The 26,189-nt window shown below is 49.0% G+C and overlaps 1 protein-coding gene across 1 annotated transcript in view; it reads right to left on the bottom strand.

The window, feature by feature from the left end:
• SIM1 (SIM bHLH transcription factor 1) overlaps positions 1-26,189 on the bottom strand; it is a 42,255-nt gene extending 16,066 nt beyond the window's left edge. Inside the window, exons 1-8 of the mRNA XM_009898111.2 lie at positions 26,015-26,189; positions 14,680-14,762; positions 13,586-13,675; positions 13,352-13,460; positions 13,146-13,231; positions 11,825-12,024; positions 11,607-11,713; positions 10,583-10,730 (exon numbers count right to left, since the gene is read on the bottom strand). Coding sequence (XP_009896413.2) covers positions 10,583-10,730; positions 11,607-11,713; positions 11,825-12,024; positions 13,146-13,231; positions 13,352-13,460; positions 13,586-13,675; positions 14,680-14,762; positions 26,015-26,189 — 998 coding nt within the window. The remainder of the gene's footprint in view (positions 1-10,582; positions 10,731-11,606; positions 11,714-11,824; positions 12,025-13,145; positions 13,232-13,351; positions 13,461-13,585; positions 13,676-14,679; positions 14,763-26,014) is intronic.

Here is a 26,189-nt window from a genome sequence, read left to right as displayed (position 1 = left end):
ATCCCTTCAGTAAGACCCATGCAGCCCTTTATAAACAGCAGGAGCCATGGTAGCTGCTCACATCTTGTTGAGTCAACATTTACAGCTTCTCCAGCCATGAGGCTCAGATACATGAGATCATGTTTCTGTACTTGCTTTTAAAGGCAGAGCAACCCAAATCAAGAAGTTTAATTCAATAATTTGAGGCATGCAGGAAAATTGAAGGCCAAAGTTTCCTCTCTGGATCAGTTAACAGCAGTGTCTGAGGATGTCCTCTGGAAAACCACTGTCAGAGAAGCTGTGTATGTTCCTTGATTGGCTTCTCATCTCAGCATGCAGTCATTTAACAGTCAATTGGAGCTAAACAAAACATCCTGGTCTCTAGATGATCATGGTATGGTGGAGTTCTCAGCACTCTGAAGGCACAGTTTGTCATTCCCAACCACACAATTAGCCTTCTCTGGCTCCAAAAGGAGCCCTTTTCACACCATATTTACCTTTATTTGTTAGATCAAAATGTGCACCAGGGATTTATTAGTATTTGTGGATAAAATGCCCAGCATACTCTTTGGCTAACTACATAATTACCATTTTTAATGACAGAGAGCACTGAAAATAACCCCAATGCTTTCAACAACTGAAACAGTGCAATCTCAGTATGATTCTCCAATATTTGTTCATACTGGGAGTTCCTGAGAGCACCCTAGCAGCACAACTGGCTAAAAGTCATGTTCAAGGTATGTTCAGTGCTTGCCAACGTAACTGTTTAGAGTTCAGAAGTGTTTGTACATCACAGAATCTGCCTGATAATGAGAAATTTGGATTAGAGGGACACAGCCATGGTGGTTTTGATGGCCAGAAAGTTGAGAACACCTCCTCTGAAGACATATTAAAGCTTGAGCTCCATCAGCCTTTACTAAGTGATTGTGGTGAGTTCTCTGCAACCATTTGGGGTCTGCCATGACTTTAAATTCCCCTGCACTTCCAAAATAACACTTCTGAACAAGCCAAAGACCTGTTAAGGAGACTTTTAACAGGCTAATATAGTCTTTTTCCTTCCAGCTAGTCCTTCTCAACCACTCCATGGAAAGCAGAATCACCTCAGTGCGATAGGAGTTGAATGTACGCAGCACTAATGCCACATCAGCTCAAGTTCTCACATACCCCTGCAGGATGGCTTCTTTCTGCAGAAAGCCAGACTGACAACAGTGCAGCAGAAGCTGTTATCCGGGGGAGATTTTCCCATCTCAGCCTTCTTAACACTTTTATGTGTTAAAAGATAGACCTTGAATACCACTGACCCCTTTAAGACAACGATCTTGTAATCAAGTGGTCTGGATTGATTCCTCAACCCTCCCACAGGCTGCTGGTGCCATTCAACAAATTGTTGTCACAGGATTTGAGCAAGCCCTTGGCACTTGCCTGAGCTTACCCTCAAGGTGGTCCATGGGACTTCTAGCTGTAGTAGGGTCACATTTAGCCTAGCACCCACCACTTCTGGGAATCCCTACCTTACCCTGGCTGGATATTAGCTCTGAATGGGAGGATGATGGTGTGTTCTTGCAGGAGACACTTCTTTGGTGAAGGATCTTTGTCAGCCTCACCTCTTAAACTTGAGCTGGGCGTTGGGAAGATCGATCTCCTCTCTCTGTGCACGGTAGCTAATGTCACTAAGCTGACTCTCAGCTGCAGCCCCCAGCTGCACATCTACCACAGATCACACAAAAAAATGCATTTCCTGAGACCAGTTCCCATGTCACTGCTGATGCAGAGCATGTTTTTATCCTTTCAGAATCTCCATGTATTCCACACAAATGTTTTTTAACCATTTCCTATGCCATTTATCCTTCATTAAACCTCTTCTGGATAGTTAATCATTAATGATTTCTTTACAGTTGCTGTGCAAACAGCTCATTCATGCCTGTGACACATCAAATTTCACAGACATGTCCTTTAATTGGATTCATTTATTTCTAATCTGCTTAAGCCCTCACTACTGTAATGCTTGACTAAATATACATTAAACTCACTTATTTGAACTGCTAAAATAAATTCAAGATGTTTTCTATGAATAAAAATACTTGATTGAATACATGTAATACCATTGTTATTGTGTACCCAACTGAGCAGAAGTCATTGGCAATAGCCCTCCAGATAGCTGTGCTTGGACAAAAGGATCTGAGAGGATGCTGGTGACTTTTTGGCAGAGATGAGGAATTCACAGGTTTCCAAATACTAAGGATTCCTACTGCACTTGAAAGTGTGCAATAAGGAGAAGCAAAGCTCCTCGTGGTTTTCATGAAGGATGTTGGGTGTTTTCATTTCAGCCTCCAGGCACCTTCCATTTTTCAGAGATAAGAGCTTCATGTCAGTTCTACCCTCCCATGGCAAGCAAAAGGGCTAAAATAGCCAAGATACTTTCAAGATTTGACTCCTCTATATTTTGTAAGTAACAGTAACTGAAAAGCCAGCCCAAAATTGCATGGAAGTCCTGATTCTGGGTGTTCAGAAGCCATAAAAGACAATTATGTAGCTGTGGACTCTGAGTTCTTAGGTCATATACAAGACTCTCCTCTATGGGGCTTGAGAATGGTCTTTAAAACTTAGTTCTCCAGACCCTTCATCATATGAAACAACTCCAGAGCATAACCCCTGTGCACATGCTGTTCTGTACCTTCTCTCCTGTTGCTTTCTCGATCACAGAAGCATGGTCTCATGTCAAGTCACACAGATATACAGTTTTCTTTGGACTAAAGCCACATTCCCACCCCTATTGCTGTTTTCACAGGCTAGAAAGCACTAAGGAGTGCTGACGACCTTCCAGAAGATGACACTTCAGCTTTGCTGGGCCATCTCATTTAATCTCTGCTATCACCTAGAAAGGTGGGGTCAGATGATCCTTGGGGTCCCTTCCAACCTGGCATTCCAGGAATTTACCTACTCACAGCTTAAGATCATCAGAATTACTCCGGGTGACTCTTTTGAGCTGTTGGGCTGCAGAAGGAATGATGACACCAGGCTATTTCACCCCCAGATCTAGTGTTTATTTCATCAGATATTCTACTGGGACATGCCTGGTGAAGCAGTCATTGCAGATTATGATTTTCCTCTGTGCACAAAACAATCTTTGGAAACAACAAGAGAAAAATATCATGCAATGCCTTTGGGTGGATTTCAGTTAACCAGAGCCTAAGTTAGAGGGAGAGAGCTTTGTACAGCAACAGCCCAGGCTAGCAGCTGCCAAACTTTGTGCAGAGACGATGGAAAGCCACAGGCTACTTAGGAACAGGCTGCCCTCAGGGCAAGAGCGTGCGTGTTCGCTCCCCAACCCACAGCACAGATGTAAGAACCTTGAAGATTGGATGAGTTTAAAGATCTCCACTCTAGGTTATGGCAAAATAGCCACACAATGCTAGGGGTGCAGCCAAACTCGAGTTAGGCAGGCATTTGAGTTTCCATGGCTGCCCTGGAACTCCAGCAGATAATAGCTGTTATTTTCAACGTCGCTGCCCCCCAAGATTTATACCCAGCGGTTTGTAGCTGAACAGCTGCGGCTGTTCCTCATTAGGTCCCAATTCAACACAGTAACAAATGCGTCCTTCAAGCCATCTCTCTTTGGCAAAGCCAAGGAATATTCTTGCTCCTAAAGCGTGTGCCTAAGGGTTGCTTGTTGGTTGGGTTGGGTTTTGTTTTGGTTTTTTTCTGTTTCAGATCTGAAGTCACCAGGATCCAATCATGGACTGAAAGTGATGGCTAAGCACTTCTCTAGAGCCTGCCATGTGCTCCAGTGCTTTAGCAAATCAGGACTTCTCTGATTTAATTGCACTAAGTGGATGATAACAAAGGACAACAAGAGAGAAATAAATCCTCTGACTGTGTAAAAGACCAGGAGATTGACTCCAGACTTGAGCCATCCTCAGCCCTCCAAAGGGTCAGGTGCTGTACCCTTGTTCACACGGAGTGACGCCTGCCTCCATAAATAGTGTCATCAAAGTGAAAGGAGCTGCCTCTGAAGTAACCTACTGAGTACCAACATGTGTGCTGGAGCCTGGCCCATGCTGTAAAGTACAAAAGAGAGGAGAGGGAAGGAGAATTAGGTTTTAAACAGATACTTGCCACTGCTGAATGGACAAAGGAGATTTATTTGTTAACACTTAGTTTAGCCCATGTCAGAACACCACGTTTCTGTGTGCACTGAGCAAAACTAGCAGAAGCACCACAATGTGCAGGGAAGAGCTCAGCTCAGAAGCTGCTTAGCAACTTCTTACACCTGTTGTGTCTCATAATTGCAGGCAAGCAACACAGGAACTGCAGGAGCACTGGGATGCAGCCCAGAGCAAAGGGAGCAAACTTGCAACAGATGAAGGAAGCAGAGGTAGTAAAATTGTAAACCTGCTTAAGGAAGACCCCATTGCTGCCAGGAGAGCAGGAGCCAGCTCTGCATTCAGTCTTGTGCAGAGCACTGAGAGTCTGATAGTGTGGAAGGAATCCTCTGGTAGCAGCCCAACCCCCCTGCAAGAGCAGAATCACCAAAAGCAGAGCACACAGGGACACATCCTGGTGGGCCTCAAAAGTCTCCGGAGATGGAGACTCCACCGCCTTTGCACAGCAGCACTGGACTGGAGGCTGTAGCCCAGCTGTTCCTGCTAGAGACATTGTTCACACTTAGTCCTGTCCCTATTCTTCCATACTCTGAATGGCAAACAGCAGGCTTGTGAACACCACTCCAGCAGCTGGCTGCTTCAGTCCCTTTGGGAACCAGCCCTGCTGCTCCTCTTACATGGTGAACCTGCCTGGGGGTGGGGTGGGGGGGTGGACTCAGTGATCCTCAGAGGCCCCTTCAAACCCCTGCCACGTGAAAGCAAGAGCTGGGGCAGTTTACCTGAAACCATAAACTGAGACATTCTAAGGGTAAGAGTCCCTGGCACAAGCCCTGGAGTTTTCATCAGTGGAGCAAGGCAGGCAGCTGGAGAGAAGTGCTTCAGCCATGGTCCCTGCTGGATGTGTCTCAACCCCAGATAAGCATTTGACAAGATCCATAACCCAGTGTTTGGGAGCAGGGAGTTTCCAAAGCCCTGGAGCGGGCAGCGCTCCGAATGGAAGAAGGATGAAGCGGAAAGCATTTGAAGCCACTTCTCTTTCTTGGGATACAGACAGTTATTTGCAGTCCTGACTTTCATGCAGTATGAGACTATCAGCATGCATGCATTTAAACTAATGACTGCCTTTTTTTTGTCCTGTGGAGCTGAGCTGCAGTCCTTTAATCCTTACCCTGGCAAATTAAACTGGCTTGCTACGAGCAGTGACTGTGGACTCTGGCCCACGTTTTTAGTGCCTTGGCCATTACAGTCACCTGGTTCAAATACAAGCATAGAAATTTGGAGTGAATTAAACAAATGGTAGCTAGGAAAAGCCCCTACATGAACAAAGAAGAGCTGCAGAAACGTATTGTGGACACCTGGGAAAGCCTGTCTCCTATTTGCAGGAAATATATAAACAATGTTCCAGGGAGACAAGTCTGTAATAAAAACTAATGGTGAACAAACAGAATACTGCCTGGGCTTGGGCAAGAGGAATCCTTTTATACTTTTTGGGTCGTTGTTTTTTTTCCTTTGAGACATGTGCTTCCCAAAGCATTTTGATTAATTAAAACAATTCCTCTACTATTTACATTGCTAATCAAATCATGTGAATGATGGGAGGCTTTCCAGTCTTGGGAAAGGCACTGTGCAGATTGAGCAGATAAACCAGGACCAGGTTCTGTGCAGGATTAAGCAAATTCCAAAGTCCACACTGATACAGAGAAATATTGGGGTTTTCCTACTGTTTGTGAAATTTGTCTCTACTGCTCACAACTGTGTAACAAAAAAATGCACATCATCCTGGTAAAGTCACTAAGCCTCCTCTCCAGGAGCAAAGTTGGATGGCTAAGCTTACTCAGACAATGAGTTGCACTAATGATATGAGCAAGGGTGTGCAGGAATCCTTCTGCCAGTAGTAGCTCCCCCAGGGCATTCACTGTTTTACACACTCCAAGGCACACCTGAGCAACAAGAGAGCACAGATCTGCCGGAGACTGAGGAGAGAACCGTGTGGCAATCCCAAATAGCTCAGCCTGAGAGACGCAATCAAGAAGGATAAGCTAGGAGCTGGGGAAATGCTCTTCGTGGAGCTTCCTGTTGGCTAGGAAGAGAAGGAGGTGCAACTTGATGTCCCAGAGACAGTCCAAAAAGAAGATTTCCATGAAAAGCTATGAAAATATTTCACTGGAACTGTCCAAAAAGAATATGGAGGGAATTGTGGGGTTTTTTCCCCACATGAAACACAATTTCCCTGAAGTCTGCTTAATGTGCCAGGGAGGAACATTTCAAAGTCTGAGCCCTCACACACAGCGACAGCACAGCGTTTGTACAATCATTTTACACCTAGCAGCAGTGGACAAACCTATAAATGGCAAGAATAATGTAAAGATGAAGCGGGGGGGGGGGGTACAATTAATGGCTAATTTATTCTAAATTGCATTTACCACATCATTAAGTAAAACATTTGTCTAGGTGGCAAAGGTTCTTTGTGAAATGATCTTTCCAACAAACTGCAGTCCATTTGTGCCAGCTACACAATGCAGTGTGAAGGGGGCAGCTGCAACTCCCTCCTATAGGTACTGCCTCCCCAGAGCAGAGGTTAGCCACAATTAGGCACCTAATCCATTTCCCCTGTGCCTGCCACCCCCGATGCTATCCCTTTAAATGCTAAAGGACAAGGGAATGGCTCTAGGCAAGCTCCCTTAGCTTTCTCTGGGGGCAAAATATTATAATATTTGCTGGTGCTCAAAAAGTCAAAGGATTTGCACTTTGTGTTCCCCATTTGTTTAAAGGCAGGTTGCTGTTTGCGGTCTAAATATAAACTTCACTGCAGTGGCTGCCCCTCTATTAATTGACTCATCCTTGAGTCCCTCTGTGTGATAAACATGCACAGCTAATAATCAATGGTATGGCAACTGTGTGTACAGAACAAATAAGGACAGAAACAAATATTCTGTGTCTGTACTCACATATGCCAAGCAGAATACAAAGGAGAGTAAATATGTCTGCTTGAAAGCTGCAGTCCTTAAAGGTCATTTGTATTAATTTTTGACATGCTGCTCTCACACACAAAAATAACCTTTCCTCTTGCTGCTAAAACGCTGCTGCCACCCTACCTGTTTAGTTCAGCAGATGACAAACATTTGTTCTCAAACCTAGAATTCACTTTCTCCAAGGTTGGGATTCATGGAAGATGGAAAGGACACCTTTTTGATTTCCTTAACTGGGGGCAAGGGTCCCTTCTGCATAAACCCTCTCTCGTTCTCTTTTCATCATCTGTATCACCCAGGGGAGTTGTTAAGCTACAAGATCCTCTTGCTGCCCAGCCTGCAGTGAAACTGGTGCTCCAGACCAGTTTGGTATTTACACCACTCAGTACCTGCTCCCTCACAAAACATCAGAGCACTCAGGCTCTTCTCAACAGCAACAAGAAGCTTCCTATCCCACAAGCAAACCTAAAAACCTCCTGAGGCCTTCCCTGAGTACAGAAGTCCTGTGTGAGAGGACCAGAAACCCAGAATGTCAAAAACTCAAACTGTATCTTCCAAAGCTTTTGATCCCCTTTGCTATTGCCACCCCAGTTCAGTGGAAAGCCCCCGACATTTCCTACTTTCAGATGAATCCTTGGCAAGAGGCACCCCAGCTTTCAAGCTCCACCCTGCAATCCCAGACACAGCCCTGTTGTTTCAGAAGACAAATCCCCTAGCTTGCACCTCTTTTGCTTTCTCCTCAGCTCCCATACCCAAGAGTCAGTAGGAACAGTTTGAGTTTCTCAACCATAAGCACTTTTTCTCCTTGCTGGGTTTATAACACGAGAAGGCTGCAGCAAGGCAGCCTGCACCTCTGCCAGGAACCACATCTGCACAGGCGGCTCTGCCACGCACCCGCCGCTGGGTGGGTGAAGCATGGGAGGAACCCTCCATGCACACACACACTCACACATATCTTGGCTGCTCCTGGGTTCCTGGAATAACCCAGGAACTGCAGTAGCTATGGGATTTATACTGGAACAAAATATATGAAACACTTGCAAATTTTGAGCGCTACAGGACATTTACTTGGCCCTCCTGGCTTGGAGCTTACCTCATATCAGAAGAAACCTTGAGTGCTGGGTTCAGTTTCAGGGCACCTCTCTCCAAGAAGGACATTAAAGTGCTGGAGCAGGTCAAGAGAAGGGCAGCAAAGATGGTGAAGGGTCTGGAGAACAGGGCTGGTGAGGAGCAGCTGAGGGAATTAGGGTCATTTGTCTGCAGAAGAGGAGGCTGAGGGGAGATCACCTGGATCTCTACAACTCCCTGAAAGGAGGTTGGAGCCAGGTGGGTGTTGGTCTCTTCTCTCAAGTAACAAGCAATAAGACAAGAGGGAGTGGCCTCAAGTTGGGAAGCTAGGTTGAATATTACAAGACACTTCTTCCCTGAAAGGGTTCTCAAAGCCTGGAACAGGCTGCCCAGGGAGGTGGTTGAACCATTCTATGATCCTACTCTGGCTCCTTTCCTGCCCTCTTGCCTTTCTCTGCACTTGAGGTAATTACACAAAAAGCACAAGGGTGCCTTACACCTAGGTGTGAAATAGTCATGCTGGGTGTGACATTCTCCAGGAGAAATGCTGAAGAGCAGTTCCAGCCCTCCTACTCATCAGCCTGGCTGAAAACAGGTTGAAACACAAACTTGTCCTTAAAATCCATGGTCACAGAGAAACCGCTCCCAGCAGCAAACCAGCCAAGGAGTAAGAATTGCATTGGTTTGGTACCACTCTTGGTGGGGAAGCCACCTGCCCTGCAGTGCCAGTGTGGGGGTGCACAGTGAGACACGGGAATGAGGCCCCCACAAGAAATGAGGGGACAGGGAGACATGGGAACAGGGATTTCATAGTGGTAAAGGAGGTGCAGGAGGACAAGAGAACACGGAGGACATAAGGAGCCCGAGGGGACACGGGGCCTCGGGGAACACGAAGTGGGGGCATTTGCAAAGGGACTTCTGCAGTTCGCCTAAAGCAAGCGCTTGGCCTTGAGGGAGAAGTGTAAACCGTGAAACATAGCGAGAGGGGCTGGGGCAGGGGGAGCGGCCACAGGGACGCACGGAGCAGCTGCGGCAGCGCTGCCGATGCCTCTGCGAATCCGTGCCCTTACTGGGTGACCGCCAGAGGATGACGCCGCCGCGCTCCACATCCCCTTTTAAAGCAAATAAGAGGGATTTTCCCCCAAGGGGAACTGGCACTTTGCTCCCCACACTTTCCCAAGTGCGTGCCTTGCCCCGCAGGCGCGATAAGCCCCCGTGTTATCACTCTGCGTACCCAAGTGATTACGCCCTGGCAACGCAGGCGCCGAGCCCCGCAGCCCTTTCCCCACGCCACCAGCCGCTCCTGCACGCACCAGCAGAGCCCTTGCCTCCGACTCCAGCCGCTTCGTTCCGACAAACACCTCTTAAACTTGGCCACCAAGTCACTTGTCACACGCGTGTGCACCAAACCCGCAGCGGCCAGGTGGCGACGCTGCCATCGCCGCGACTTTAGGAACGGGGAGGGTTGTGCCTCTCCGACCTCTCCAACACTTACATTTGCCTCCAGGATGAAACATGACCAGCGGGACACAGGAATATTCGGTCCCAGGATCAAGGATACTCAGTCCTAAGATCAAGAAGGGGCCGCCGACCTGACTGGCCCAGTGATCACAATGAAGCATCAGTGCTTCAGCCAGCGGCTGCTGGCGTGTCCAGGAGAAAGTGAAGACAAAACCAGTGACAAAGAGGACAAAACCAGTGGCAAACACCTCAAAAGAGTCCGAGCGAGCTTCCCCACCCTCACTGGGTCCCTGTGCTTCGGTTTAAGCAGCAGAGGTAGAGCACAGCAATCCCCATGTACAGGAGATGCTCGAGGCATCTCCTCAGTCACTCTGATTTATTTTTTTTTTAAATAGATTAATTTTTTATTGTATTTTACTTTTTAAATTTTTCTTTTTAAGGTTTCATTGACCTTTCTGGTCACCAACTCTCTTTGTGGCTCACTGTAAGGATCTCTCTCTCTCTCTCTCCGAGAACAAAAAAGAAATCTCGGAGCTTTGATAGAGACTCTGGATGAAATTAAGAACTTCAAACCCCAGATTTTTGAAAAGAAAAACAGATGTCCTGTTTGTTGAGTATAAATAACTCCGTACGTGGAGAGACTTTTTTTGTTGTTGTTGTTTAATTTTTTTATGCTGCATTAGTTTGTTTTTATTTATTTATTTTCGTTTCGATTAATAGTAATTTTTTTTTTAATTAAAGAAGGTTAAAAGGTGGGGACAAGAGAAGCGGCAAAATATGTGAGCGATAAACCCCTGAATCTTTTCCCCTCTCCAAAAAGAAGGAAGAAGCAGGCAGAGGGGAAACCCTTCATCTAGATGAAAGTGTTCAGTGTGTTTCCTGGCAGTCTTGGCTGGGCACTGTGGCACCGGGGGGACTCAGCACCTCTTATGGGGGTAAAGGGTTCATCGGGCACGGCCTGGCATGGCTCGGAAAGGCTCCGTGCAACCTGGTCTGACTTACGTGAGGACGTAGTTGACGCTGACGATGCAGTGCGGGCGGGAGGAGCGGCTGTTGTGCACGATGGTGGCGTAGCTCTGCACCCAGACCCAGCCGCCGTGCTTGGCCAGGAAGCGATAGTACTTGGTGGTCACTTGGCCTTTCACCAGCACTGTGGGGAGAAAGAGGAGACAGCCTCAGTGCGGCTCCCACCTCCCGTTTGATAGGCCGTGGAAAGGGCAGGATGCACCACTACCACCCTCCTCCATCCCCCAGCTCCGTGGTTGGGACCCCACTCAAGCATCACATGGGGAAGCGGAGTGGACCCCCCCCCGTCCAAGGGCATCCCTAACCCAGAGCTGATCTCCCCTGCTCGTTAGCAAAAGCTATTCAGGGAGATTGATTAGTAGACCGTGGGGGGGTCGAGTCCCCACCACCGCCCCTATCCCCACGCATCCTCATCAAGATTTAATTCTATAAATCTGGCTTTGGGGGTTATCTCTGTTAAGGAAACTTACCGGAAATTAATATCCTTTTTTATTCATCTATCCATGTATTAATGTCATCATGATATCAAAATAGAATAAAGAACAGCTCTCCGAATCGGGCTCACTACTGCAGTCAAAATTAGATACACAGATAAGACTTCGTGAGACTTGGTACAAGTGGAATAAAAGTATTTGAATTTCACCGGCATGGCTTTTTTGTTCTTTCTTTTCTTTGGAGCAAGAAAATTGGAATTGGAAGTGAACTGAGAGCCTGAGATTTGTGCAGGGGAATTCTTATCCTACAACTGGGAGCTGAGGAGGGGGGGGGGGGGGGGGGGGGGGGAAGCTTTTCCCTGCCTCCCCATCTCCTCCATCTCCCAGCTCAAAGCTGGGTCTGTAACGACTTGTTTCACTGAAATTTGCTGCAGATTTTGCTTTTTCTCCTCTCCCGTGAGCTGACTTTTCCCTTTCCGACCTAAAGGTCAATACCGAGAAACCCAAAGTCCAGAGGGAGAAGGTGAGGGGTGAGGAGCAGGAGAAAAAGAACAGCATCTCCTTACACAAGTGATGTGCACATCGCAGGTGGAAGGTGTCACAGCCATGGACATGGTGATAAAGGGTCTTCTCTATCAAGTCCTGTGGCTCGTAACCCGTTAACTCGGCTACCCTGCAAGAGACACAAGCAGCAGATATCAGTGAGTGAGAAGACACCAGCAGAGGCCTGAGGAGGAAGATGGGAGAGGCTAGGGATTAGGTTTGGAAATAATCCCAGCTCTACCTGGAATCTAAGAATATGAGCTTCATATCCAGGCTGGCCCGAAACATGAACATATTGCTATGGAGCTTGATCTCTGTCACGGCGCTGGGTGGCAGGGAGTGGCCCACGGCGACCAAGCCGACGTTTTGGTAGCAGCCATCGAAGGGGGACATGTCCAGGCTGTACTGGCGGATCTTCAGGTACCCGCTGCAGTGAATGACCTGCCGGAGACACAGGAAGATCACGGGGGCTGCCTAGCGGGGGGGTGGGGTGGGCTGTGACAGGCGAGGGGACGCCGATGTGGCCCCACCGGGTGCCCCGAAGCCGCTGGCCCTCACCACCCCCCGGCAAAGCTGCAGTGCCGGGTTCAAGCTGCTCTCTTAGGAGTTGATTTTTTTTTTCCATACGAGAGCTCAGCGCTGATCTAAGCCCCTCTAAGTCAAGGAGGTTTTGGCGGGTTTTTTCCACTGACTTAAGTCGGTTTTGGACCACCTCCTACTAACGACGCTTTTATATTCCTCTAAAAGGGCAGGACGCGGCAGTGCCAAGCCAGTTCCAGCTTTGTAATGAGGAGTGAATGAGTGTGAAAGAGTTTTCATGTGTGCATATGTCGCATGCGTGAGCTGTGTCTATTGTATAGATGGAGCAGACGAGATCCATAGCCACAACCTATCTTTTGGGGCATAGTTTTAGGTACGCCTCCTAAACGCGTCCTTGCAGATGACTGCTTTGTGCTTCCACCCTCACTTCTCTACTATTAGGGTGTTTCTTCCTGGTTCAATAGGTATCCTTGCTCTACAGCACTTCCAGGTACAACACCTGAGAAGATCTTATACATTCCCACCGCTCCCTAGCTTTGTGCAGCTGACACAAAAGCGAGGAGCAGATAGGAGAGCAGGAGGTGTCCCCATCGAGAAGCTCTGATCGGAAGTATGTGACGAACCAGAGCGAAACACCCTTGGCTTGTGAGAGCTGCCTCTGAAGCTGAAGAGTTACCCAATAAAGAAACAAATTAACCCAAGGCTGCAATTGTGTCACCTTGGCAGCTTCCATAAACACCGCGGGACCGTCAGCGGTCAGTTTAAAAGTCAAAAATTAAATAAATAATGAGGAAAAAAAAATCGCGGGGAGCTCGATGGCTTGGTTTTGTGGTTTGATCCCCTTAACCTGAAATTCCGAGAGAAGTTCTGGCTCTGAACCACATGAAAGGACGCCAGACTGTGGCAGAGGGTTCGATCATCCCCAGCTCTGTCCCCGTTGTCACCGCGCTGCTGGAGGAGGCTGCGGGAGGGATGGGAATGGGGCTGGGGATGCAGAGGTTGCCCTGGCCGTTGACACGCACCTTGTAGCCCCCGCAGGTCAGACCCGCGTTCCTCTTGGCCAGGACGCACTTCATCCTCAGGAAAAACGACCTCTCGATCTCGTACTCTGGGAAGGGGGAAAAGGCACAGGGGTGAGCCGCGGGCTCCGCTGCCCCTGCGTGTTGCCCTGCACGGTGCCCTCCGCGGCTGCGCAGGCCAGGCGAGGGCGGAGGGCTGGGGATATTACCCTGCACGAAATGCGAGTGATAAGGTTGATGGGCTGTGAGCACTGCGGTCATCTCGTCGTGGTCGGCGGGGTGGATGTACTCGTAAATGCTGTTGCCGGTCAGCTCTACCTGTGAGAGAGGAGGAAGCGGGAGAGGAAGGGCTTCATCGCCAGCATCGCCCCCTGCGCACCTATCCCTTGCCAGCCGCAGTGCGGGGACAGGCAAGCATGGGGTTAGCTGGACCTCCAGCGTACCTGCGACAAGCCCAGGTGCACCGAGGCGGTCTCCGAGATGTACATGATCTTGCCATCCGGAGCCACGACAAATATGAAACCGTCCAAGGTCTGCAGAAAGTGATCGAGGAGTGGGAAGTGTAAATACATCAATAGACAGGCAGATAAAATCACCCCTGAAACAGATCCATCAAGTAAGCGCTTGTCCCTCTGAGTTATTTTAGCAGACAGGCGTTCCTGTCGCGGCTGTCATTATTCACAGCGCTGGAAGAAAATGGGCAAGTCCTGGGGAGGAATCCCTGTAAAGCTCCTGGACCGAAATATTGTATTCCCATACAACCCACTTGTCAGAGGAGCCGAGTTTAAAAGCAATGCAAAGTGCTTGAGAAGTGTCCCAGAAATCCCGAATATTTCTATCCCGTTCCAGATGTCACTGGGGAGTTTAGCGTGTGCATGTTTGCTAAGGAGACTTGAAGTGGGCTAGAAGGATCTAAAACTTTGGACACTGTAAATAAGGGACGAGACAACTTGTCAGGCATGTTTCAGCAGACAGAGATGGGACTCCTGGATGCGCCGAGGGCAGAATCGGCCCCTAAAAGGCCACCCAGCATCACCAAAAACGCGTGTTGGTGGTAATCACTACTATTCCTCGATATCTCAAACCTGAGTGGCTTTTCAAATGTGCTGTACCTGAGCTATGTCCTCGCTGATTTCTGTGCCTCCTGAGCCCGCCTGTCCCACCCCCAACACGTCCCTAGAGTCTTTCCCTGGCTCTACACCATCCTGAGCTTCAGCCCGTCGGCGGGACTTGTCACCTTGTTAATTAACAGTTTGGGACAAAGACATCGTGCTCCTGTATCCTGGCACAGCGGCGTTTATTGTGAATCCCTCAGTGCGAACCCTGCTGTGGACGGTGCTGGGGCCAAGGAGAACCAAACCACAGCCCACGCTCAGCCGAGGCAGTTCCTCTTTCTGTAGTTATTTCCCTCCCACACCCCTTTTTTACTACACACGTGAACAGTTAAAAATTAGTCAAGGTGGCAATTAAAAGCTCAGAAGAGGGAATGATTTCTTTAATCATTAATACCACATGGTTGTCGTTTCCAGACCAGTACCTGCAAAAGATGGGATCCTAGTTCCCGTCCAACATTATCCAGCGGGCTGGTTCGGCTGGAGTGGCCCCAGGCTTCTCCGAGTCCTGTTTATTTAAGACCAAAAAAAAAAAAAAAAGGTGAGGAGATGAAAAATTGCCTTCTGTTTGAGACCAACTTTTTGTCAATGTTTTGCTTGTGTTCGTTCTACAACTTGTACACAGAAAAATCTTTGTCGGGCTAGGCAGGGTTTCGTTGCACAGAAAAGCCTCTTTTGTGGATTTTTTTAAAAGGGGAAGGGAAAAAAAGAGAAACCCCTAACCCCCGTGAGAGAAAACCACCTAAATACCTGTTTTGAGTTAACAGTGAAGTTCATTTCTAAGAGCTAATTAGGGAAGCAGCCTGCCAGATTAAAAAAGGGGCTGTGTAGTGCTCTCCTCGGTTGTTGGCAACTGGCTGCTTCGACTTGGGTGAAAGCACTTTTTCTCCTCTCGTCACCGAAGGGATCCCGGACAGCTCCGAGAGCTATTTAAAATGAAAGAAAGAGGTGTGATGGGGAAGGCTTTGATGTGGAGAGAAGGATGCGGTTAGCCTGGCAGGATGGTGTCTGGGAAGGGAAAGCTCTCGGCTGTGGCCGCGCGGAGATGCGGGGTCCATCAAGGCAGCACCCTGGTGGTTCCTGTCCCTGCAGAAGGCAAAGCTTGGTCACAATCTGTCAGGCTTTGGATGGAGATGGACAAGGATGGGTTAGACCCTCTGCTCGACAGAGATCACTTTCCGGTTTGATCTGTGACATTTTCTCTCACAGAATCGCAGAATGGTTTGGATTGGAAAGGACCTTAAAGATCATCTAGTTCCAATCCTCCTTCCATGGGCAGGGTTGTCTTCTGCTACATCAAGCTGCTCAAAGCCCCATTCAACCTGGATGGTGGAAATCCTCTCACCTGGAAGGTTTGTAATCTCCTACTTCGGGAGGGACAGAGGAGAGACCAGATGTGACCCATGCGGCTCTTCCCGAGACCCGTGTTTTAAAAGTTTTTTTTCCCTTTTAGTGATCCTCACAAAAACCTGACGCTGAGTCGAGTGCAGTTTGACGGCTGCCAGAAGGGACTTTGGGATAGCCCAGAAAAGTCACTGTCTGACGGCATGGACCATCCTCCCTCATACCCCACGGAGCCGAGTCTGAGGGACTCACCTCCCGCCCCACCGTGTGCTCAAGCGAGAGGGATGGTTCTGTCTGCAGGGAGGGATGATCTGCCCTCAGGAGGGAAGTTTTGTCTCCAAAGAAGGACGATCTATCCCCCCAAGAAGAATTATCAGCCCCCAAAGAGGAATCATCTGCCTCCTAATAGCCGCCTCCAAAAATGAATCTTTCCAGTCCTCTCTAATGTTTCCGACGCCGCCTGTTTTCCTCCTATACAAAGTGAGGAGGAATAAAAGCCAGATGGAAATTACTTCACCGGCGTAAAACTATTTCTTTACTGGCGATGCCTTTTCACAGCTTTGTTGTTGCTAAAATAATGCAAACAGGGCGGTTAAAACCTTTCACGCTTATGGCATGAAATAAGGCTCAGCCTGACACGCACACACACTAAGACAGAGTGAAAAAGAAGAAAGATCCAACTCCTGATGGACGGCTGCGGTGCGGATGGCCCGGGGGAGCCGAGAGCCGAGCCGGCGAGGTCTCCTTCCTGCAGTGGCGGGGCTCAGAGAAGACAAGACCCCGTTTCCCAGCTATTCTGAGACAAACAAGCGAGGTGGCGACAGCAGGCAACCGCCGGCATCCCCGGCTATTGACCGGTTTCACCCAGGTGTTTGCCGGTCTCGACAACACCAACGATTTCCTCCGCCCGCTTCGAAAGGGGCATCCCACGGCGCCCGCCCTGCCGCCTCCCCCACCGCCGCAGGGCCGCAGCCGTGTGTCCCTCTCGTCCCCGCCTTTCTCTTTCTCTCTCTCCCCTTCCTCGGCCACTTCTTCAAGCTTGTCTCTCCTACACTTCTCTCCTTTCTCTTTAACTCCCCAGCTCTACAAAGGTAGGGGCACCTCTCTGGCCTGCCCCCCACCCCGCAGCCTCAGCCAGAAGCCGGCTCCTTCTCATTAATTTCTCCTCCCCAATTATCGGGGACTTTTTGTTAATTCCCTGTATTTCCCTCCTCCAAACTTGGATGGACCTGTGAGGGATGCACCAGAGGTCTTTACAGGTACCTTTACCTCCCAGCCAGGAACCAGCTACCAGGACAGAGGGTCACCTTACCGCCCCCCCGCCCCCGAAATCAGCACAGAGCTGGCAAATCTTGAGCAGCTTCAAGGGAAAGTGAGAAAAGAAGTCGGCTGTATCTTTGTTTTCCCACAGCTCCTCAGAGGGCTTCCCTGCTGGGGAACCAGCACGGCCAGCTAGAGCAGAGCGGGGGCCAAGGCAGCTCCTTGCGACGTGCCTCCCCCCCCGGAAAAAGAAACAAAAAAGAGGAATTTTGAGTGACAGATTTCTGTATTCAGACTAAACCTGCAACTCCCCACCTATGATTTAAGTTGCTTATTAATCGAAGTTTACGACTCTAATTATTCTCCTCCTAAAAGGGAAAACAACCCGACGCCGGCAGGTTAATGAACAGCCCCTGGGCATGGCAGGTGAAGCCCCCCCATCCCACCCCCCCCAGGAGGGCGGTTCTTCACGGGGCGCTGAGCTGCGGTGCCGCTGAGCTCTGGCTCTTACTGCTTGAAAATCAAACGCTTTTACTTCTCTACCTGAACAGGCTCGCTCTTTCTTTTTCCTTTTTCCCTTTTCTTTCTTTCTTTCTTTTCCTTTTTTATTTTTTTTTAATGCTGTCACCAGACCATTATTTGTCCTTCCCAGATGTTTCAGGCACTTTCAAGTCGGAGACCATTCCTATTCAGTGCCAAACCCAGCCTCTCCCAAACCGACGGGTTCTCCTGATGCCCCTCAATTGCTGTTTTTAAAGATTAGGCGAAAAAACCCTCTCCATTAATATTCTTTTTTACCACATACCACCCACCCACCCTCACCCCCGCCGCCTATTCGCTTTAACATCCAATTTCCTTTTATCGAGGGGGGCAAACTGTGATTTCTTGCACTTGACCTACCGCAGAAAATTCTGCAAATTCTTTGATTGTCTATTTAAAACAAAACAAGGAAATCAGCTCTCCCTTTCGCATCAGGATTACGGTCGGAAACAAGATCTAAAGATTCTCTTGTAATTTGGAGAGCCAACAGCATAATAGGTTTGGAATAGAAACAAGCAGCTTTGTGAGGGGAAGGATAACTAAATCGGGTTTTAGGCAAAGGATTTTCCCAGCTAAAGTGGCCGAAGACAAAGGAAAACATAATCTATTTTGGAAGATTTCCAAGATATGCCACATTAACCTTTAGTAGATAAAATTTGCTTTCTTCCCTGCGCCCCCTCCCCCTCCCAAGGTCTGGTTTATCATATTTACATAAGCAGCCTTAGAAGGGATGTATCTATTAGGGATCTAAGGAGCTAGCGAGCTCACATTTCATTTGGAAATAGAGGCGAAGTTTTACTGTTGCTTAATAACTCGCTGCATTGTAGAACCATTTCCATTTAAATACCCCCCGACCCACGGATTACCTCCATGGACTGGCTGCATGGGTTTTGTAATTTCCTGAAAATGAGATTTCGATTTATAAAACAAGAAACCAATTAGTAACCAAATGAGGCGAAGTAGATCCACTAAAATTGACCTAATCCCACAGGCACCATTTAGGCCAGTTCTTGGCGAATGAATGATGAGCAACCGTCTAGCATAAGCTGAAGGCACCATCCAGCTGTGTTATTCAAGCAGCAAAAATAAACGCATCGAGCTTTTCTTTCGGAATGAGTTTGATACTCTTGACAAAATGCAGATTATAGGCTCCTTCCTAACAATCTCCTCCACTCTAGGAATTTTATTACTTTTTTTTTTCCCCTTAAGAAGTTAAACAATTTGGGCTGCAAGAAAGTGTCCGCTATCAGGAGAGAGGAGAAAGGGGGGAGGAGGGGGGAAGTGAGGTGAGGAGGGGGGAAGTGAGGTAGGGAGGGGAAGAGGGAAAAAATAGGAAAAAAAAAGAAAGAGAGTGGGAAAATTAAGAAAAAAAGAGAAAAATAATTTCAAGAAGAGGGGAAAAACAAAGAAAAATAAGAAAAATGGAAGAGGGAAAAATTTTTAAAAGGAAGAAAAGAAAAAGAAAAAGAAAGAGATAAAAATGAAACAAAAAATAAAAGGGGGGGGGGGGGGGGGAGGCATTTTCGCTGTTGCTTAGTTTGTGAACAATACCCGCGTTACCTAACAGGGTGCGCAGAGTCTGCGCGGATCCTGCGCGGAGCCAGTGTGCTGACTCATCGTTTCTCCCAGCACTTCCCAGTGGAAAAACCACTTCCCTTTCCACACCGAAAAGCATCTCCATCGGTTTCATGGGTCCGCCTCACCGGCGGGTCCGTGGGAGATGCCTTCCCCCAGCCGCGGCCGCCCCTGGCGCCCTGCATACCGGTCCCCACTGCCCACCTGCCCCCCTGGAGGATGTGCTGGCCCTCTCCTTCCCTTGATTGATGCGAGCCTTGATGCAGCCAATGGAGGGGTTGGGTGGGCATCGTCCCTACCCAGCGTCGATAGTGGCGCAAGAAGTATCTCTGTCCCACGGAAGCGGGGAAGAGGATCCCAAATCATTCCTAATTTGATCTAAGAAAGACGAAGGAAGAGGGGAAGAGGCAAGAGCAGGAAAATGAAATTTTAGGAGGCCCGGGCAGCTCCTTGGCCCTGGCAGATCTCTGGGTTACTTATTTCTCGCCGAGAAACTGCAGTGTAGAACCCACCTCGACCCCCTCCTTTGTCTGGCAAGAGCAAAGGGGGGGGGGGGGGGAAGGCATGGCCAGAAGATACAAGCCCTTATCTGCTCTGTGTTGATTTGCCGGCTTTTCAAAGCGGTCACTGCTCTTCCCCAGCGGACAACCCCTCCTGGAACCTCCACGGAACCCGCGTTCGGGGGGGGTGGGGTGCCAAAACAACCGTGACGAGGGCGATTTGCAGCCCCCCGCTACTCCTTTAAAAAAAAAAAAAAATCACTTAGTGCTGAGCCCAGCCCGAGCTGAAGATTCTTTAGGGGCCAGGGCTGAGCGGGCAGCTCCCTCCAGCCTTTAGGGACCCTCTTCCTAGGGACATTCCTCTGAGCCCTGCCTGGCCGCACTGCCCAGGCGAGACACAGGGACGAGGGTGGGGGAGCTAGGGCCAGCAGAGCTGGATGGATGCGGGCTTGGGGACGGAACTGCCCTGGCGGAGTTTTGTTCTGTCCCTGAGGGCAGCAAGAGGCGCAGGGGGCTAGCCTGGGGCCGCCGGGGCAGCAGCGAAGTCTTTGGCTGAGCCGGCTCCAAGGAATTCCACCGCCGTTACGCTTCTAGACGCTTCCTAAAACGCCCCCGTCCCCTCCTCTCTCCTGGGCTCGCCCCGATCCCGGGCCGTCTCGCTTTTGTTCCGGTGCGTTTGGTTTTTGTCTTTTTAACAGCCGCTCTCTGTCCATTCAAGGTGGAGGAGCGCAGCTCGCCCGGGATGTTGACCCCACAAAGCACCTCCGCACCCGCTGCTCGCCCCTCCTGTGCCTGCCCCGAGGCAGACCGGTCCCCATGGAGCTAGGGAGACTGAGAAGGGACTGGGGCCCACTCTCCCCTCCCAGCCTCTTAACCTGCTCGGCGAAGCCGCTTTTAAAGCTTGAAGGAGGGCCATGGGCATTTCACCTCTTCCCTGGGCAGCTGGTTAGAGCAGCACCTTCCCCATCGCCCCTTCCTGGCACTACTTCTGCGGGAAGAAGTGGGGCACGGAGGGTTGTGTGGGAAGAGGCAGCAGCTCGGTCCCCATCTTCAAGGTGGGTGTATTCTGTTCCCATCTTCAAGACGGGTCGTTTTCCCTCGCTGCCTAGGGAAAATTGACAACTAGAAGGTCCGGAACCGCAGGAACAGGAGCTGCACGTCCCGATCACCGCCAAACGAAAAGGCAACTGGACGTTGTACGGAGGAATTAGCTTGATTCGATTAACCATGTAATTAAATCGCCTACCGCCAGCGCTCCGCGTTGCCATCTCCCAGCGCCCGACGGGGCTGATTTCTCAGTTAATTTAGCAAGCAGTGGTTAATGATGACTGCAAATCTCAGCCAAATGAGGCTTCTGTGAAAGAGTGGGTCGCCACCGGAGGGTTCAGATTAAATGGAATAAGCTATGCTTTAAAAAAAAAAATTAAAAGAAGGAAAAATAGGAAGATAAGGGGTTGGGGGGGAAAGCGCTGCTCACTTCTAGCTGCCTGCGGAGGCCATTAGCAAGGTTTTGTAAAGATTTATTATCTCGGTAAATCACATGCGTTCACTCGAAGCAGGGAGAAGTTAACATCCCGCTTTCTTGATATCAAAATAATAATAGGGAGGGAAAGTCCTGTCGTCTGAACAGTCTAAACAAACAACCCTATTAAGAAAATGGTAGCGGAAATAATGCCGAGATTGAAGGAAATCCCAGCGTTTTTGGCACACGCGGGATAACGGGATTGCGCTCTGAAATGCAAACAAACGGAACCGTGCTCAGATTGGAGAGAGGAGGGGGGGAAAACACCCAACAAAACAAAACAAAGCGAGACAGAAACCCGACTGAAAATCAAGGAAAATTTCGAGCGCGACTAATTCTTTGCTTCTACAGAAGATACAGATTTAAATCGCCCTATTCTGAGGAAACTGGGAAGGAATTACACCAACGCACTTGGAACACACGCTTCAAAACTATCCTCCAGCATGACCACGGCTCTATGCTACTCAAAAGGAAGAGGAAGTTTCGAAAGAAATTACGATTTCCACCTCCCCCCCACCACCCCATCTCACTTAGCATTCTTTCTAACACATAAATCTCCTTTTCCAACGATCACGTTAGTAGTTCAGTTGTACGCTTCACGTTTTAAGTTCACATCAAAACCGGAATTAAACAGAGAGTAAACTGCAGCTTAAATGAGAAAAACTTCTGTAAGAAAATAAACACTGAAACCTAATGCTCAATCATTTCCCTCACCAGTAAGAAAAACAGCATTAAATCACCTAGCCACGTGGGAAACGGATTCCTTTTTCCCCCTTTTCTTTCTTTCTTCCCCCCCCCCCCCCCCCGGTTGATCTCTTCCCCCTTTAAAATAAAACAAGGTTAAGGGTTTCGATATTGAAATGTTAACCATCCTGATTCGGCGAAGTTTATGTAAACAGAGCCTCCTCTGCTTTTTGTCTCGAAAAAAATCAAGCCTTTCTGGATGCCGAAATGATCAATCCCCACTAGCACAGGCACTACGAGCCCTCCTGTTCCCCTCTCTGCTCACGGAAAGAGAATAGGACCCTTAAAATAGTCCTACCTAAAAAAAAGGGAAAGGGGCAAAAGCTCGCAAAAAAACCCCAACCAACCAACCAGACCAACCAACAACGCAACAAACAAACAAACCCCCCCAAAAAACCCAACCCAAACACCAGAAAAATTACCAAAAACCGCCACCAAAAACCAACCCCACAAAAAAACCCAAACCCACAAAAAAAATAACCCCAACCAACCAAAAAACTCCAAGAAAACAAACACCAAGAACAACAACAACAACAAACACAAAACAAACCCACCCAACCGAAAATCTGCTTATTGTGCCGCTTGGGGGTTTTGTTTGTTTCTTTGTTTTGGGTCTCTTTGTTTGTTTGCATTTTGGTTTGTGTCGTTTTGATTTGGGGTTTTGCTTTGCTGTTGGTTTTGCGTTTGGGGTATTTTTGGGGGGTGGGGTGGTTTAGGGTTAGGTTTCCCCCCACCCCCTTCCTTCATTTTGGATACTGTCGAGGGTCAGGGAAGAATCACCTCGCTAGTTATAGTGACCAGATTGGTTTTGAAGGAAGCTCTTTGACATCTGAGAGATTTATTTATAGATTATTATTTTATATATATATATAGGCTGCGTTTCTTGGTATTAATTATTTCATATTAAAATGCAATTGGAGGATTTTTTTTTTTAAATTACCATTAACTCAGGAATTAATTTATCAGGAAGTTCTGCTTTTAAAAGAAAAAACAAATCCTTAAAAAATAATATCTTCTTTACTGCCCCCAACGATCCTCAGCCTTTCCAAAAGCACTCTGCTAGGTTTTCTCCTCCTGAGACAGAAGAGTTTTAGCACTGAAATAATACAAACTACCTAAGCCGCTCAACACTTCTTGCCCTTGACAGATTTAATCTTCTAGGGACCCAGTAAAGTGAAATCAGGGGTAGAGAGAGCAGCCCAGGCAGTTCAACAGCTTGTAAGTATTACACAACCGTTAAGAGAAGGAGCTCGCTTGGCGCGGGGGGGCGGGGAGGGAGAAAGGCTCTACTCGGTTTATCCATTTTAGTTGGTGGCACTGATTTGCGTTTAGATTTCTGGATGTGAGATGGAAACGGTACCAAGATTATTGTGTGTGGCTCTCCTGGCATTTTACTCCTAGAAAACTCTGTTGTTTCCAAACCGAAGCCGGAATCTACCGACCTCCTCTCTCTCAGATGAGCCCTTCAGACGTAAAAACAAAAGCACACGGAGAAAGGCGCCCTGATTCTTTTGACTGTCCCCCTGTCCTCCGCCCCGAGTGTAGATCTTCCTGTCCGTGAGCGCTCACAAGCAGCCCCCCCATGCAAACCCTCTCCGGGCAGCTGGAAATTCGCTCTGGTGCTGGGAAGAGGGATGTAAGTTAAACACTGGAAGGGCAACAGCGCTTCTCTGTCCTGGCTCCGCCAGCATCTCTTAGAGTGGATGACAGGACGCCGCCGTGCTGCCGAGCCTCCTGCTGCCCACCTCCAGCTCTCTGCCCAAACCATGGAGCCTGTCACCATGCTCGTATTGCTCTCCTCCCCAGAGAAAAACAAGCAAACGAACACCCCCACCCCGCCCGCAACCCTCCCTCCAGTAAATCTATTCAGCATCACTGTCCTGCCATTCAGAGCGGCTTTTCCTTTGGGGACATAATTTCCCCGGCTCCCACTACCTGCCCTCTCTTGCCAACGAAGCAATGACTACTTCTATTCTGGCTGGGGCCACAGAGGGACCAGGCTCCCTACCCCACTTCCCGGGAACAACCCCAAAGAGCCGACGCACAAAGACATCCGCACGGGGACCCCCAGCCCCGCTCCTGGAGCCCCTGCTGCTCCCCGAGGTTGCGGGTAGAAGCCCCGAGGTCGGGTCCCGCACGGCCGCAGCGCCAGGACGCCTCTCGTGAGCGAGTAGGTCGTGATTAATCGCGACATCGCGTAACTCGCGGCTCTGGTGCCAGGCCGGGGTGCGCTCCCTCTCCACCCCGGAGGTGCGTGGGAAGGGGACCCCGGCAGAGCCACGGCCCTACGCAGGGTGCGCGGCCCCCGCAGCAAGCTTGGGAGGGTCGAGCCCTTTTGGTGCCTGCTCGCTGCCATTCTGTTTAATTCGCAGTTTGGCTTTAATGAGGCCGCCAAGGCTCAGCCGCCCCCTCGGTCTCCGTGCTCGAATTAGCATCGGCGGCGGGCGGCAGCGGCCCCGGCCCTGGCGCACTTGGCCGCAGGGTTCCCCAGGGCATTCAAACATCCAGCGCGGCCACCGAGGAACGGGGATCAGCTATTCTTCTCTTCTCGTGATTACTCACAGCCTACAAGCAACACCATATGCTTCTTCTGATCAAACAACCCGCTACATAGGCAGCAGTAATTGACGAGACCTGCTGGAAATCACGCAGAAAGGTAGCCCACTGAGACCGCAGGAGTTGACAAATCATTGCTAATAATCCTTTTAGGAACATCACGGGCATCGGAGTTTGCGATAGCTTTATTTTTATAAAGTATGCGCCGACAATATAAAGGACAACTGAAAGTGTCCCGCATAATGATCTTCAAGGTGGCAGAGCGCAATGAAGCGGCTTCATGACCTTTAATTGTTATTAATTTTCTAAAGGATTCATTTCTCCCTTTCTTCAGTTCTATGTGACTGGGAGGTATGGAAGGTTGTTGAAACAAACTATTGCAAGATACACTAGACTAAAAATTACTGCTGTGGACTCTAAGTATAAACCTTCTTACAGGACCATGGTGGGTACCTCGAGTCCAAATGAGCCTCCGGTTGCATAATTCACTTAAAAAAAGTAGAATTAGGACCGGCAGTTACCAGACTCGATCAGGTTGAAAACCAAAGCCAAAAACCATCAACGAACCCGAACGACAGAACGAACGGTCCCAAACCCAAAGCAAAACAACCGCAGGCCGTTGGAGCCACTCTTGATTTGTAAAACACAGACAGGCAGACCGACCAGCTCGAGGTACAGACGCGGGAGGCACAGGGGGAAGTGGCTCTGTTACTGTCTTATCTGAACACCTTCCAACAAAAGACACAGCATATTCTTTTTTTTAACTGGAGGGGTGTGGGACAAAAAAATAAACAAAAGCAGCTTTTAATGCTTTTTCTCTCGTCTCTTAATCGAATTGACCTAAATAAAAGATTCACGAAGTGGGTTTGATGTTTTGTTTTGTTTCCCGCCCCCCGCTCCCTCTCATAAAAGCGACAAAGTGAGAACGCAGAACAACTTTATCCCGACCCTCACAACTTTCTGTGCTGTTTGTTTTTCTTGGCAGCCACTCTAGAAGCCCCAAGACGCTGAGTTTAAATCCTAATTCTGCTCCAAGGCAGAACACGAGGTAGGACACAGCTATTGCTGGACAGACAGGGCAGTGGAAGTCAATACCAAGTTGATTGACCATGGAAGAGAATCAGGCCCAGACTCGGCGCAGTACAAAGCGATTGCTAAAAGTTTCCGAGGTCGCTTAAGGCCCCCAAACCGCCCCAGTGATGCTCAGGGCGAGCCCCACGGCATTGGCGATGCGGTTGGGTGCCGTATTTATTTAGGCTCTGTGTGTGTGTGCGGGCAGGCGTGTGCCCTACCTGTACACCGCACCTTCGCTCCACACTTGAACTAAGCCTTGAGGACTTTGCATAGACTTATGTAAATATTTACCCATATATTAACTCCCCCCATAGCCTGACTATAAATAGGGGTGAATCGCCCCCTCTTTCTCCACACACGTGCTTGGCGGGGCAAGCACATCTTACTGGGGGAGACTGGGGGGGGGGAAGCAAACCCTTGTTTGCTTTAGCAAGGCTCAGTGCCTTCAAGTGTTGACAAAAGCACCTTAAGTCCGCAGACAAACCTGCCGGCAAAGTATTTACGGCAGAGAAAAGTGAGAGCGGAGAGCGCCCTGCCTCCGAGCACACCACTCCACGCCATTTACCTCTGGGTTTTTTTAAGTAAAAACGACAAGAAACACCTAAATGGGAACAGAAGTAGAGGCCGACAAGCATTCCCACCTACCTTCTGGAAAAACCACCCTCATTTTTAAATAGCTGGTGGTGAGTCTGATTATGGATGCTTTGTCCAGCTGAGAGGTGATAGCGGAGGGCAGGGGTAGTAATTTAGCCAGTTCATAAAATTCGCTGTTTTCTTTCTCCCGTCTAGTCCGGGCGGCATTTTTGGACTTCTCTTTCAT

The sequence above is a fragment of the Dryobates pubescens genome, chromosome 28 (genome assembly GCF_014839835.1).
Source record: "Dryobates pubescens isolate bDryPub1 chromosome 28, bDryPub1.pri, whole genome shotgun sequence".
NCBI classification, from domain to species: domain Eukaryota; kingdom Metazoa; phylum Chordata; class Aves; order Piciformes; family Picidae; genus Dryobates; species Dryobates pubescens.
This window is presented reverse-complemented; position numbering and strand designations above follow the sequence as displayed.